Source organism: Amblyomma maculatum, chromosome 1, assembly GCF_055883805.1.
Source record: "Amblyomma maculatum isolate TAMU_Amacu chromosome 1, ASM5588380v1, whole genome shotgun sequence".
NCBI classification, from domain to species: Eukaryota; Metazoa; Arthropoda; class Arachnida; order Ixodida; family Ixodidae; genus Amblyomma; species Amblyomma maculatum.
The window spans coordinates 411,817,324-411,831,361 of NC_139344.1; the positions used below are offsets into that span (position 1 = coordinate 411,817,324).

The 14,038-nt window shown below is 45.1% G+C and overlaps 1 protein-coding gene across 1 annotated transcript in view; it reads left to right on the plus strand.

Moving 5' to 3' along the window:
* Positions 1 to 8,582, plus strand: part of LOC146208944 (uncharacterized) — a 94,631-nt gene extending 86,049 nt beyond the window's left edge. The window contains exons 4-5 of the mRNA XM_084596634.1: positions 6,689 to 6,778; positions 8,327 to 8,582. Of these exons, the coding sequence (XP_084452760.1) occupies positions 6,689 to 6,778; positions 8,327 to 8,523 (287 nt within the window). The 3' untranslated portion in view covers positions 8,524 to 8,582. The remainder of the gene's footprint in view (positions 1 to 6,688; positions 6,779 to 8,326) is intronic.
* The last annotated feature ends 5,456 nt before the right edge of the window (positions 8,583 to 14,038 follow it).

Below are 14,038 nucleotides of genomic sequence, written 5' to 3' on the forward strand. Positions count from 1 at the left end.
AAGTCTTTGATAGAGTTATAGGTTCTGATTCCAACTACAATATTTTGGAGACCTTCGAGCACTGCCTTATGCTTGACATTGTCGAAGAATAGTCTTTGTATCCTAAGAATCATGTGTTATGATATCGTATCTAAGTCTGAGTATCACATCCTGTGTGCTCAGTCCCGGTCTGAAGCCCAACATTTTGTGTGGACAGAAGTTCTTTTGCTCAATGTATATGGTAAGTCTCGCTTGAATAACGTGCTCCATTAGCTTGTCTACGCATGAGGTCAGTGATAAGGGTCGTAGATTTTCTAGTCTTGGTGGCTTCCCCGGTAAGGGTATGAGGACTACACTGGCATTTTTTAATGTAGGCGGTAGTTATCCAGTCTCCCATATTGCATTCATGTATTCTGTCAGGGCTGTGACTGACTCGTCGTCTAGATTTCTGAGAATCGTCTTCGTGATCTCGTCAGGTTTTGGGGCCGATCTTGTTTTTAATCTAATAATCTCAGCCCGGACTTCATTTAACCCTAGTGATGGGGGTGTCTAAGTCTAGGTTAGGTTCTCCTCATATGCTGGTAGCGGTTCGGTTTCCGTTTGTCCGATGTAGATTTAGACTGATTTACTCATCGATTGTTAATTCGAGCCTTCGAAGGAATGCTTAACTAAAGTTTGATTTAGGTTGGTTTTGTATTTTAGATTTTTCTGGATCGAGCATGCGTCTTAGAATGTTCCATATTTTGGACAGGCTCATGCCTTTAAATTTCATCACATTTGCTACACCAGTTCTGTTCATTTACTTCGCTGGCGTATGTATCTATCTCTTTATTTAGCCGTGCTAGTTATCTGCTAATATTCTGGTTCCATCTTTGTTTTTTTAGGCTTTTTTCTAGGTCTTGTTTCTTGTTACACATGTTTTGGAGTTTGCTATCGTTACTGGGCGGTGCATCTTTGTCTTCTAGTATGACTGATGCTTTCTCCGCGTGTTTCTTTAGGGGCGGGGTCAGCGTATATGCACGCATCGCATTCATCCATGCACGCATGCATGGGGACGTCATGACTTGCATTGACGGTATATTTCGGACCCCTTGTCGAACACAACTAGCATGACATTGAACGCATCAAAGTGACCGGCATTCTATAACGTATTTACAGGAGAGGAATTGCGCAGTATCTGTCACTCGCAAAATCCGGCTGTCATCCTCACGGTAGACGAGGGGAATTATGAAGAGCGTTTCACCAGCCGGTTGTTACATCGTGTGCCAAAGCCACTTGCTGATCATGACCTTCTGTGTTTTTTTTTAATTTTTGATGGGATTTTCTTTTTGTGTTAGGTCGTGTGCCAGCCAGACAATAAAGAAAAAAAATCGGGGCCGTGGCTCAGTTGGTAAAGCGCTCGGCTGGGGATCCAAGGGATGGACTTTCGATTCCCGGTAAAGACAAGGCTTATTAATTTATTTTTAACTCTCATTCTCGAAAGCGTCACACCCTCGGCCAACAGTTTCTGCCGAAAGCTCCTGCTGACATCGATGAGAACTTCAAGGCTTTCGCCTTGATACGGTGTGTATATATCGCAGAGGACACGCACTCACTGAAGGTTGACCTTATTGGAGCCTCCAGGTTTACCCCGTGCCAGTGAAAATTTCTTACTGTCGTGACCACTGAAAACTGCCCGTAATTCATTACAGTTTCTGTTCAAGGAAAGAAGGTCGCCTTGGTAGGGTTTGGGCACCAGCACCTCGTGTTTAGAATCACGTGTGAAACCTATGGAGCCGTGGCAGCGTGCAAAATAATAGAATTTTTCATACACATTAAATACTATACCAGAGATCAATATTTATTACATATTATTACAAGTATGATACTCGGAATCAGTAGTAAAAGCGGTGGTTAATTACCATTTAGCAGAGGCGCAAGCTCCCTGCACTTAAGAACGTCACAGAGGCATTGGTTATTTAAGCTAGTGCCAAAAATACCGTCCACTTTAATCAGGTACTTTGCTTGATGTGTGGTTTAGAGGGCTAAGTGGTGGTCCATGATAATATCAGAAATACTGCATTTCTGTCAACACTGCATATATTAGTGCCACCCAAACTGTTTAAAAAGATAGGGACAAGAATAAATCGCATCTGACTACCCGCTCCCCTTCTCCCCGACGCTTGAGTGGGCCAGAGTGCATTCGCTGCCTCGCTTCGCTCAGTTGCAGCAACCAGAGGTTGGTATGTGAATACTGGTGTATTGATCAGGGTAGCAGTGTCTACGACGCTTGCTTACTTTAGCTTCTGACCTGAGCGCCGCAGGAGCCAGTAACGGCAAGTTCAATTCCCTGGGAGCTCACAGTGCACTGCAGCAGCAATGTGAGCGTAGCGTGCCGCTTCGCGCGCAGCCCGTTGGCTGTTACACAGGCAGTGCCGGAGGGGTCTGGGCTGGGCGTGCGAAATCCGGTTTGAAAAGGTACCAAATTTAAATTACCCTCTTTGGAAAGGGCGCCTCACCTAGCCACAAAGGGGTCGGTTTCCGTTGCCGAAGTGAATGGGTCCTAGGGTATTCCTGGCGGCTGGGGTGCACCAAGTTAGGGTGTCGATGAATTAGCCCTTATGCTCGATAAAGAGAGAACTTTGGAGGCGAAGGAGCCAAATTGTGGTAAGTAAAGCTGAATCTTGGAAACAGGTTGATGAAAATAAACGTATGCAGACGCCTAGTACGGAACGGTGCAAAACCACTTAATAGCACGTCTGAAAGGTGCTAGCAACGAGTAACAGTGCGGGAACGGTGCCTCGACCTCTAGTACGGAACAGTGCTAAAGCACTAAGTACTACTGTGAACAGGCCTAGCAACTAGAAAGCGCAAGCGAAGGTGCTGAAACGCCGATGATCATTAGAAATGGTAACTACTTCAATGAGATTTGGATGTCGTCACGAGAAAGAGCTCAGAGGCCGAGCCAGGGTCACACATTCGCCTAAGGCGAGTACTCGCCCTCTACGGAAGAGCAAACGAGAGCTTGACTTAATTTGAGTAGCTGTCACATCCTTCCCAGTTCCATGCTGTCACATCCTTCCCAGTTCCGGCCATAACTCCTTCCTAAGACTCCAAATAAATACTTATATTTGAATATTTGAACAACTCCAGCTAATTCGTAGTTAAGGTTATGGTGTCCCTCCGGGGCCACTCCTCCGGCTTTGCGTCGGAGTTGCTGCTGTTCTCTCTATTTTGTTCTACTTGCGGGATTTTCTACCTTAGGATATTGAAAAACACATTGTCATACTGGATGAAAGCCTTTACTTTTCTTATTGTACCGCGCCCGATATACTTCGCTGGTGCGATTAGAAGCTCATTACCCTCAACAAGATGCTCAAAAGGACAGCTAACTAATATACAGTTCGCTTGCTTGACGGCGTTAATAGAGTATCAATATGTAAAAAGGTATTGGTTGTGTCAGATAAGCTCGTGTGCTTTTCACAGGCATTTGGCATGGAAATTAAACCGAAAAAGGCATGCCCTCCCCCCCCCCCCCTTCTCTAGACAGATGTTCACCGCTTGAAATCTTTCAGTAAAATATGCTGACAGTATATAAATGACGATGGTGCAAGATCTTTCACAGAAGAAATTATTTGGGATTTTCATGCAGTTGATGGAGAGCTTTAACCGACCATGTCATTTCTCCTTTGTACATTTAACTGTTTTAGTGTTTCTGTCCATGCAACAAACTATTTTCGCCATTTGCCTGTCTCTAGGTCACTTCCTCATATATGAAGCGAAAGTTTGAATTACGCCCCCCCCCCCCCCCTTCCTTCCCTGAAGAATGTTATGCCAGAGGTCAGTGACCCAAGTTTGCGATCTGGATACCAAAAAGTTTTGTTAAAACTGCGCAGAAGTTAGCCGTTTACTCACACATTTGCAGTAGTTTCATTGTAATGTAACCGCCAGTGTGCTCGTAACATACATTCCCAGTGCTGCTGTACTGTTTGCAAGAAGGAACGATTTTAGGCTCGTGGTGTATATATCACGCCAGCGAGATGTGTCATAAAGATTCTGCGAGCTTTCGCGAGATGCGTCAGCAAGAGTTCGAATAGGCACTGATGTCCACATAATTTCCCCGGTAGCGATATCGCAATAGCTTCTGATGATGAAGCCAAAGAAAAGAAGGTAATAAAATGTATTAATTTGATACATACTGCTAGCCTACATGCGGCGACTGTTGAAGATCTGGGCACAAAATTAAAACAGAAAAGAACAGGAATATTAACAATACACATTGTCTAATTTTTATATAAGCATATGGCAGTGTCGAACAAGAAATATAAAAGAGGCGAATGATATTATGCAATAAATCCCTGTGAAGACACATGTCTCACAATATTTGCAAAAGGTCAGACTACATATATTTAGGGTACTCACGAAACGTTTGCCAGCCGTGACCTCAAACTATGTAGTGATGAGCAAGTAACCACTGCATCGGTTAAATCATTCCATTCGAGGACCGCCAGGGGAAAATAGACAACATGAACGTGTAGCTGTTTGCTCGATACTCGAGTAAATGCTTTTAATATTGCGTTCTTTTGTTTGTATGTGGTGACAAGAAATGTATCCCGGTAAAATTTAAGGGAAAAAATTAGAAGAAGATAAATAAATTTCAGTATAGTGTATTTTTGGCTCGGGGGTTAAAAGTGCTAAGACCAGCCTATATATATTAAAATGAGTACACAAGGCCGCAAGTTAGAGGAAGAGAACCGGTATACAGAAGAGGACCAAAAAAAAAAAAGGAGGAAGTGCTCTCAATATTAAGCTCTTTAGGGAAGCTAAATGCAATTCTGTAATCTTTTTTCTCTTTATGCCTCCGGGGGCATCGAGGACATAATACCTGTTCTTACCCCTAAGACGGACTACAATTGCGTGAAAGTGAAAAATGGCAGGAAGGTCACAGATCCTTATGCGTGATAACTTCAATAACAATTAAAATGTTCTCGATGGTTAATACGTTGCCTGGTGTTTCTACCAGAAATAAAGGTTTAACATTCATTACAAAATTCTCGTCAAAGGAAAGTATGGGTGGCTCTTTTGTTGGGCGAGTGTCAAAAAGAGGTATGGTTGTTGTGGCTAGGCTATTCTTTGAATACAGAAGTATGAGGCGGGGAGTTGGCTAGGAGGTGCTGCTTATGGAGGGTTGCTATGCTGCTATCTCTCTAACTGCGTTTATTTACTTCTTGCTTCGCTTTTACGGCGAGAACTGTTGTAAGGAGCCGACATTCTGCTTTCAAGCTTAAGAAGTTGGCCTATTTGGAAGGTGACTGGAAGTGCTGTCACCAGAGCGGGCTTAAGAGGAAGCACCTTGAAAGGACAGAGGCAGCCCAGGGGTACTACAATCAGCCGCTGTCCGTCAGGAAATACACCCACGCATGCATGCAGAGACCGCCGAGAGCTTTTTCGTCTAAGGAAGCTCATTCATAACTGCCACCGGGGCCCTCGTTAATGCTAGGAGGGCAAATGTTCCTATGGCTGATATCCCATACGATATGATAGCGGCTTTTGAGGAGGCTCATTGAAGACGATGCAGACACAGATAAGAAGACGTATATTTTCTTCTCGTTGTTTCAAGATGCCGCAACGTATAGGTCATGCCGCTCACAACACATTGAAGGCTTCAAGCCGTTATAACCATGCCGACCATGCGCGACTGCCCGTAAATACTCGGAGCCCTCGGACGACCGCGGGAGCCTCACATTACGTGACTATTGACAGCCGCAATTCTGCTAAAACTCAAATTCTAACACCAACGGAAATCACGTTGTATAATTATACGACCCGCGAAGGTTTTCTTGTTTTCAGTGACAGACATCTGACATGCTCTGGTGTCACCAGAGGGGAGTTTCACCGCAACACGTGATATTAACGCTGGCAAGGGTTCCTAGAAGCATCAACGTTTTGGAAAGCAGCAGAAGTGTACAAAAGCCGCGGGGGATGCATTCCCACACTCCTGGGGCTCTGTGTCAAAAGCAGCAGGGCTATTGTACAAGTCACAGTGCCGCGCATACACTACAGCAGCGTAGCAGAGGAGTCTGTCCGCAGCAGCTGCTCGGTTTCACATTAAATTTGGACATGTTTGTGTCCTTGGGCGGTTTGCGTTTGCGTTGAATCGGCGGCAAGTCAAACCAAAGAAAACCGAAACAAGAGGGGAAGAAAAAGAGAGGATGCATTAGAAAAGACACAGAACTTTTTAGGACTGGTTGTGAGGAGAAAAAATAACAGGAAAGTTTACAGGCTAAAAAAGCAGCGGTTGGTGTCTCCTTGAATGCATGCCGTAACATTGTTTATTCCCTTTTGCTGATTCGTGTACCTCCATTGAATGGATTTCTTGTGGAGGGCGAATATTGGTGATTTTGTGCTGGATGCGGCAAGTGGATAGGAGTAAGGTTCAGGATGGCTGTTTAGGAGGTGAAAATGAGCAAGACAGTTGAGGCGGTGTATCTTCGATGGTAGTGAATGGAGTGGGCAACCAATGGCTAGTGGTTTATGGCGGGAAGAGTGCTGTTGACAGGCGCAGCTGAGTCGCAATATCGCTGCAATCGAAGGGCCGCAGTTTTACACCAAGCAGGTATGCAACAGGTATGTAGTGACCTATGAATTCGCGTGCAGCTTCCCAAATGTACTGCTATTTGCACTCCCGACTTAAACGTAAACTGTAATCGCACTTTTTCCGTTCCGACAGGATCGCCAGAGGTGTACACCGCCACTATCGCCTATACAGATTACAAGGACTGCTTCGTTGTGAACTTTGGAGGCTCTTTCTATGGAGGACGTGAGTCGTATTTCAAGTACTTTTCCACGGTGTTGATGGTTTAAAAATAATGTGATCGACAAAGAGGGATATTGAGCGGAATATTATTTGAAGCAGAGTTTGCTGTTTTGGAGTACTTATCTAAGGCGTCCATTCGCAAACTGCGCTTCGGCGCAGTCGGCGTACCCAGCCACCTGTCACATGCGGCACATAATTATATCAGAGTTGCAGAGGGGGTAGGTGGGAATCAACTTCTCATGTTTTGTGGAGTGGGAACATGGAGCGGGCGACGGCTTAGCTGCTTGGGTTTCGCAGCGAGAGGCAAGAAATGTGCTGACGCAATGGGGCTGCCCCAGAAAAAAATCGTAGCCTGAGGACCATGGAAGGAGGTTATGATGTCAAAGGATGAAGAGTGCGCAACATGAAGGGGGGATGCAACAATGCAGCCCTCAGAAGGGTTAGAATGAAAGGCGTAAAAATGAGAACCTCCTGAAGAGTGAGGAATGCAGCGGCGATAAAGGGAAATGTAGAAGCGTAGGCCGAAAAAAAAAAGAGGACCGATGGCGTTTGGTAGAAGGATCCTATTAAGCTTCTGGCGGTTCCTGCATAGCATTGAAGTCATTGAGTGGAGGCTCATTTTATATGCAAAAATGCGTCTTAATTTTAGTGGCCGCCATTGCGTGCGAAAAATCTTAAGCATGACTTTGTCATTAGGGAGTTTACGATATGGATTGCACTCATCGAGGTGGTATATGTGAGTTATTCAAGATACATCACGGGAGCAATTTTTGGGTGCAGAGCACAGTTTGAGCAGTGCAAGCTTTAACAAGTGGCTATAATGCGATTAGATATGCCTTCTGCCTTGCGCTACGCTGTCGCAAAGCTCAGCAACATTTATGTAACAGCAGTAGGGTCCCTTGATACAGCTTCTTGCTAAACTAGTTTCTTTACTCTCCATAAAAAGTTTTACGGTGTCTTTTTCGGCTTCACTCTTTTCCGTTCTAAATGATCCTTTTAAACAGCAGAGGACTTCCCAGCGTGTGATCGCCAATAGATCTGCGCAACTTTATAGATGCCAGTTTTCTATGGCTAGTAACCTGGCAGGGTTTTCTTAATGATGATAAAGAAAGAATTTGTTAAATAAGGAGAAGATATTAAATCGTAGATGCGATGGAGTAAGTTAATCATGCATGTCCAAAGCGCATAACACCCGTGTATTAAGCACGAACTTGGTAGTATCTCACTGAAGTGAAGTAGACTTCAAGAAAAGGTACCCGTAATAGGTGGTGGCAGAGCCAGTTTATAGATAAGAAAACGTGTTTTTCCTAGAAATTGCACAGTACTAGGTAACTGACGCAGATCTATTGAGCATGTCTTTTGGGAAAGATGGTAAATGTGCTTTTATGCTAATAGGCCCTACTTTAATTTTAAATACTCGAGCATGATAATCAAGACTATTGGCTACTGCTTGTCGAAAACGGAAAGTTACGTGTTAAACGTTTTCGGCAATCAAACAGAACAAATTCCTTTTTTAAGTTTATAACAAGTATTTCTGACGGCTGCTTGCAGAATGCATGATGTGGGTGAGAAAAGAAGTAGAAGATTACGTTCCTCAAACTTGCATTGACCAATTCGAAGACATCTGCGACAAGGACGTTTCACTGTATAACCACGACCTGTGCCAAGATGATGACGATGAATACGAGGAGGCGGAAGTGGAGAAGCCTGAAACCACCTTTCGTGTAAAAGCGCAAAAAGCACTGTGAATATATTGTGAGAATCCTTCGCCAAATAAATATTTCCTGTGGTGTGGGTCACCGCTTTCGGCGTCATGGGTGTTAAGCCTAAAATTATTGGTTATACAGGAATGCTCCAGCTGGTAGCATTCCAGTAATATGAAGCCATGTAACAAGACCACACGACATGAAAAACTTGGCAGGCACTACTGACACAGACTTAGGAGCGTGATATGAAAATGTGGGCTTGGAGCCAGCTTTGCAACTTTATTTTGACAAGCTGCCCATGGACCAAGATGAAACGCTCGTGCGGCTTGAATAAAGCGGAGTTTTAGATCTATGTAAAGTGTTCTTGAGCTGATGGGGTATCTTATGACTGAGTGTTAATTAGTATATGTAGTATATTAGACGAACGAAGTATCAGATATCTAAAATGTGGGTAGCAGAATGCGCGTGCGTGAACGAGGCTGGCAATTTTCGTTACGGTGATCCGAATAGAAAACACAATAGGTCTTCCTATCTGTAGAACATATACAATTCATGCTAAAAAAGAAAAAAAATTACGTTAAGAGCATGACGTCCACATTGGATGACCTAGAGTCATCCAGGGTCATCTCTGCGGTCACGAACTCCAATACGGAGAATCAGCATGGTAGGAAGATCGTTCTGCCTATGGGTTTGCAACATTTTTTCTACCTCATGACAATGCTTCATTCTTTAAAAACGGAGATTCTTTAAAAAAAGACCCTTCCGTCTTTGTAACCTTGCTGGAAGGGCTAAGAGTACTTCGAAATAGTAGATTAAGAGGGAGCGCATAGGACAGGTACTGTCAGATTGTGAATAGCAAATTACCAACTATCCATCAAGATGATGGTAACAATAGTTGTACCTTACCGGCACTCACTAGTGAGGCAGAAACATGGCAGCTAACGAAAAAGTTACAGCTTAAACCGAGGACCGCACATAGAGCTACATGGGCCGAAAAATGGTAGGCCTCACATTAACAGACCGAAAAAAGTCCAGAGTGGGCCCAAGAAAAAACTCGTGTTAATACGAAATAACGCGGAAATAGGTATGGGCAGTACATGTAATGCAATGGGAAGATAACCAATGGTTCTAAAGGCTAATAAATTAGATTACAAGCGAAAACAACTCACCGGGGCGTGGTAGAAAGGCGGGAGAATGAAATATAAATGTTTTTGGAGTTCAAGTGTGCGAAGCTGGTGCAGAACTGCACTAAATGCATTATTGTAGAAGAAAGACTTGCCCTGCGGTGGTTATAAATTTGGATTAATTAGTGGATTTTACCGTCTCAAAGCGACTCAGATTATGAGAGACGCCGTAGTGGAGGACTCCGGATATTTCGACCACCTGGGTTATTAACGTGCCCCGTAATTTTAGAGCACATGCGCGCCTTGCTTTTCCCCTCCATCGCAAGGAAACCGCCGCTGCCTGGATTCAATCACGCATCCTTTGGAACAGCAACTGAGCAGCATACACGACGCCACCACGGCGGGCTTGAAGTGGGTATAGTCCGGTTGGTGATATGAAGTGAAAAAGCCACAAGACAGGAAAGGTGACGACACGTCGGGTTCTCCGCCGTTCCTTGTAGCCAAAGGGGTGGGGGGGGGGGGGGGGGGGAGGTGCGAGGGGGTTGGATAGAAGTTAGGGCGCCAATCTCACTGGCGACTTTGTGTGCTTCGCTTTCCTGATGTGCATATTGTCACTACACATAGCTCAAGGCATGCCGATACCCATAAGGACATTCTGTTCCCTGCATGATCAGTGGTGTCTCAACCGAGAGTAACGGTCTCCATGATACGTGAGAAAAACCTCGCTTCATGTCAATGCCTCACCTTTCCGAATGACTCTAAAATCCTAGGATTAAGGTAAATCCTTTGGTGCAGCCTTCGCAAGGGACTTGCGCTCATTTTTATATCGCATCCATTCCATCAAAAGTGCAGAAGAAATCTTGGTCTGCTGTTAAGGTATTGAAGTGCTAGGTCTTCAAATCTAATGCCTATAAATCGCAGTGGAAGAAGCCTAACTACAACGCTTTAGGAAAAGATCGCCTGAACCGCATGAAAACAGAAGCTCAGAAGTAAGTATAGCACAGTGCGCATCAGGGAATATGCACTCAGTTGATTTTTACTCACAGTGCACCAAGACAGGGCTAAAAACAAAGAAACACGAACAAGCGTTCTTCTTTTTCAGTCCTATCTTGGTGTGCTGTGAGTGAAACGAATATGTACCAACTTGCGCAAATTAACCTTTATACGCTCTGAGTTGCCCATGTTTTAAAGACAAATCTGTAGAACGTTAAAGATAAAGACAGTGCAGTATATTTACATATGAATTTTCATATCAACAAAACGCTCGTGACAGTAGAGCATTTTTCTTCGTTCAGGTCTTTCTTTGGTTTAAATATTCGCGTGAAGACTGAGGCGCAGAGACAGAAACAAATATTGGCCAAAACACAAGCAGGATACCTCACATATGTTGTGCCCTCCCCCCCCCCCCCCCCCAATATTGTTTTATCAAAACAACTTGTCCAACAGTACCTACCACAAGAAGTGATGGACAAAATGTCGCAAAATTCGAATTTGTGAAAAAAAAAAATCATCTATATATCTCTCCGTTGCCTTCATAGGTTTTGTGTGATTATTTCTCCGAATTGGGCGCGTACGTCCAGTACGGAATCCACAGTTCATTCAATATGGCTCAACAAGGTTATTTGCTAGGCTAGTTGTACACGACGCACACTCTCTCGCAGCTGCGGGAGAGTGTACGTTGGCTAGAACGGCCGCTGCATCAGTGATCACCTCAGGGAGTGGGAATGTTCCTTGGAAACAGGCAATGGTTCGAACTTGGGACTCCACTGTAAAACGTTCTCAGGCTGCTGCTTGAAAAAAAAAAATATTTGAAGTCTAGCGTATTCACTGCTTGGGTGAAAAGCGCGTCAGCGATACGTCAGTGACATTGCTGCAGAAAGAGTTGCAGTTTATGTGCGAAGGAAGTTAGTTGTTCGGACACGAACCCCATTATGTATTTAGCAGCAAGCACACGTGGCATCTACCCTTTATGAGATGCATCGGGTGTTTGTTTTTTATTACGTTTCGCTAGTTGTTGATGTTGCGTCTGCGCAGACAGACTGGTCACCTGACTGGAAGGTTCAAATAAACACAGTTGCAAGTAGCGTTTGTCCGTGCTTTTCTCTAGTCCTTGTGGGCCTCAGCGCTTCCATAAGTTCCGAGCATTAACCATGTTTGCAAAGTCAAACACAAGTAAAAATTTTTCCACGAGCAAATATCCCGCAACCGTTTGTCCCTGACTGTACAGACACAACTCTCGTATGCCACAGGGAACAAAACCACGCACAAGATACTCATGTTCATTATTCCAAATTTACAGTTAAACGTGCCCTAGAAACCAGTATCCTTTGGAAATATAGTGGGAGATAACCATTAACATTTGCAAATTTAAAAGAAACGTTTTGGGGTAGGTACATGAAACCTATCTGCTTAACGGTTTAGCTAGGCCCGGGGTGAAAATATGAGATAATAGTCGTTACAATAAAGAACATAAATAATTTAATTAGGATAATGAAGTTTTTAGCTACTGCGGCTAGCGCATTTGTCTTGAAGATTAATTTGACGCTTTGGTTTACATAAACAGTTCTATTGGTTACTCATTAAGCAAGCGCGTTTCGGATTGTGTTAAAGATGCTGTTTGCTATATCCTACGACCAAACCCCGATCGATGGATTATCGTTAGTGACTCTAAAGCACCTTTGCCACCTTCAGCCTTCTCAAGAAAACTAATCAGCGACCCGTTTTTCTTGACATAACCTATCTACATCATTTAGCTATTACAGCAGGCCACTGCATAACATTTCAGTGGATCCCAGCACACTGTGGCATTCTAACCAATGGGAAAGTAGATGAAGCGGCTCGTAAAGGACACCAATATCAGCGATATAATCAGACCTTCTTCACAATATCTGATGCATCCCAGCTGACTAAAAGACATGATTTTAAAGAAACGTATCGGCTCCAGAGCATGTCAAAACATCACTACCAATTCCTTCTCTGAATAGTTCACATGAAAGATCATGATTCCCTTCCAGAATTCCTCGCTCTCTGAAGACGCTCTACCACCGACGTTGCTTGAACCCTGCATTTACAAATCACCTCCGATACCGTTTTCATCAGACGACCAGTTCGCATTGTGATAACTGTGGCGTGATCGAAACTGTAGATGTCTTGCTTGAGTGCCCTGCGTGTGTTGACGAGCGTGCTTCCTATTAACATTGCATGGAGAAGTTCTCACCAGAGCCTCTATTACTGGACAGTATTTTAGGTCCCTTAGCCTGCTCAAGACAAGAGATAAGCAAAGAACTTTCTCTTTGAATATCTTCAATAAATTGGGCTTCTAAATAAGATATAATTTCACGCATTTTCTAAGCTGCGAACTTTGTGCGTTTGTTTGTCCCTGTCACGAAGTTTTCACGTTGGGAATTTTGAAAGCTCATTTGTACGACTATGCCATCTCATCTCTTCATTGTTTACCCTTACTCGACGACGAACTTTATGGTCGCTATTTATCTCACGCTACTTTTATTTCTATTGTTGCAATACATTTCTTATTCCTCCTTTCTCTCCTCAATGCCCTTTCCTAGGCAGATTAGCATGGTAGTGAGTCCTAAACGCCGGCAAACTTTTTTGCTTTTCGTTAAAGCGCTCTTTCTTTCTCCAGGCCGTATAGCGTAACCGTGCATAAGTGCTCTTCATGCACCTTTCAATAACTTATAACCAGGAAAAGGTCAGCCTAATTAAGGGGCGCAGTCGCCTCAGAGCTCGGCGGGAGCGGGTGTGTGCGGCGCTCGCTCCGGCGAGCTCGTGCGCTCCCGCTCCTGCCGCGCAGTCGTCGGCCTGAATCCTCCATCCTGTGTTCGCGCGTCCTGCTCGCCCCCTTGGGGGGCACAGCCCTTCCTGCTCCAGTCTCCTGGTGAGCAGTCCCCTAGCCATCGGCCCCATCTCGCGGGCTTCAGACAGCACTGCTGCCGCTGCGGTGCCCGGACCAGTGTCTTCCTTCACGCCCCTCGTAGCGGCAGCCTGCGAGACGCGCCCCAGTGATTGAACAGACTCCAGGATCTCCGGACTCCCACAGTACGCCCCTTCCGCCTTCGAGACGTCGATCCGGTGCTCTTCCGGTGACCTGGTTTTCCCCGCGGCACACCCCTCGTCGCCTCCACGTTTGCAGGGCGCCTCAGTTTTGGACCGGGCTCGAGGCTACTGCGACGGCCCACTGCCGTCCTATTGGCCACAGCCAGTCAGCCGCGTCCCCTGCCGCTCCTGCGGTCCTCTCCGCTGCTTCGCCAGCTCTTCCGTGGGCCTTGCGCTCGCGGTCATCGATGCGCGGCCTTACCGGCGGCTCCTCCAGCGTTACCCGCCGCCTCTCTGTCACGGCAGATGTATCTCACCTGTCGCTCCTGCTGCCGCCTGGATTTTACGACGAGACCGCTTCCCGCGGGCTCCCTGCTCGT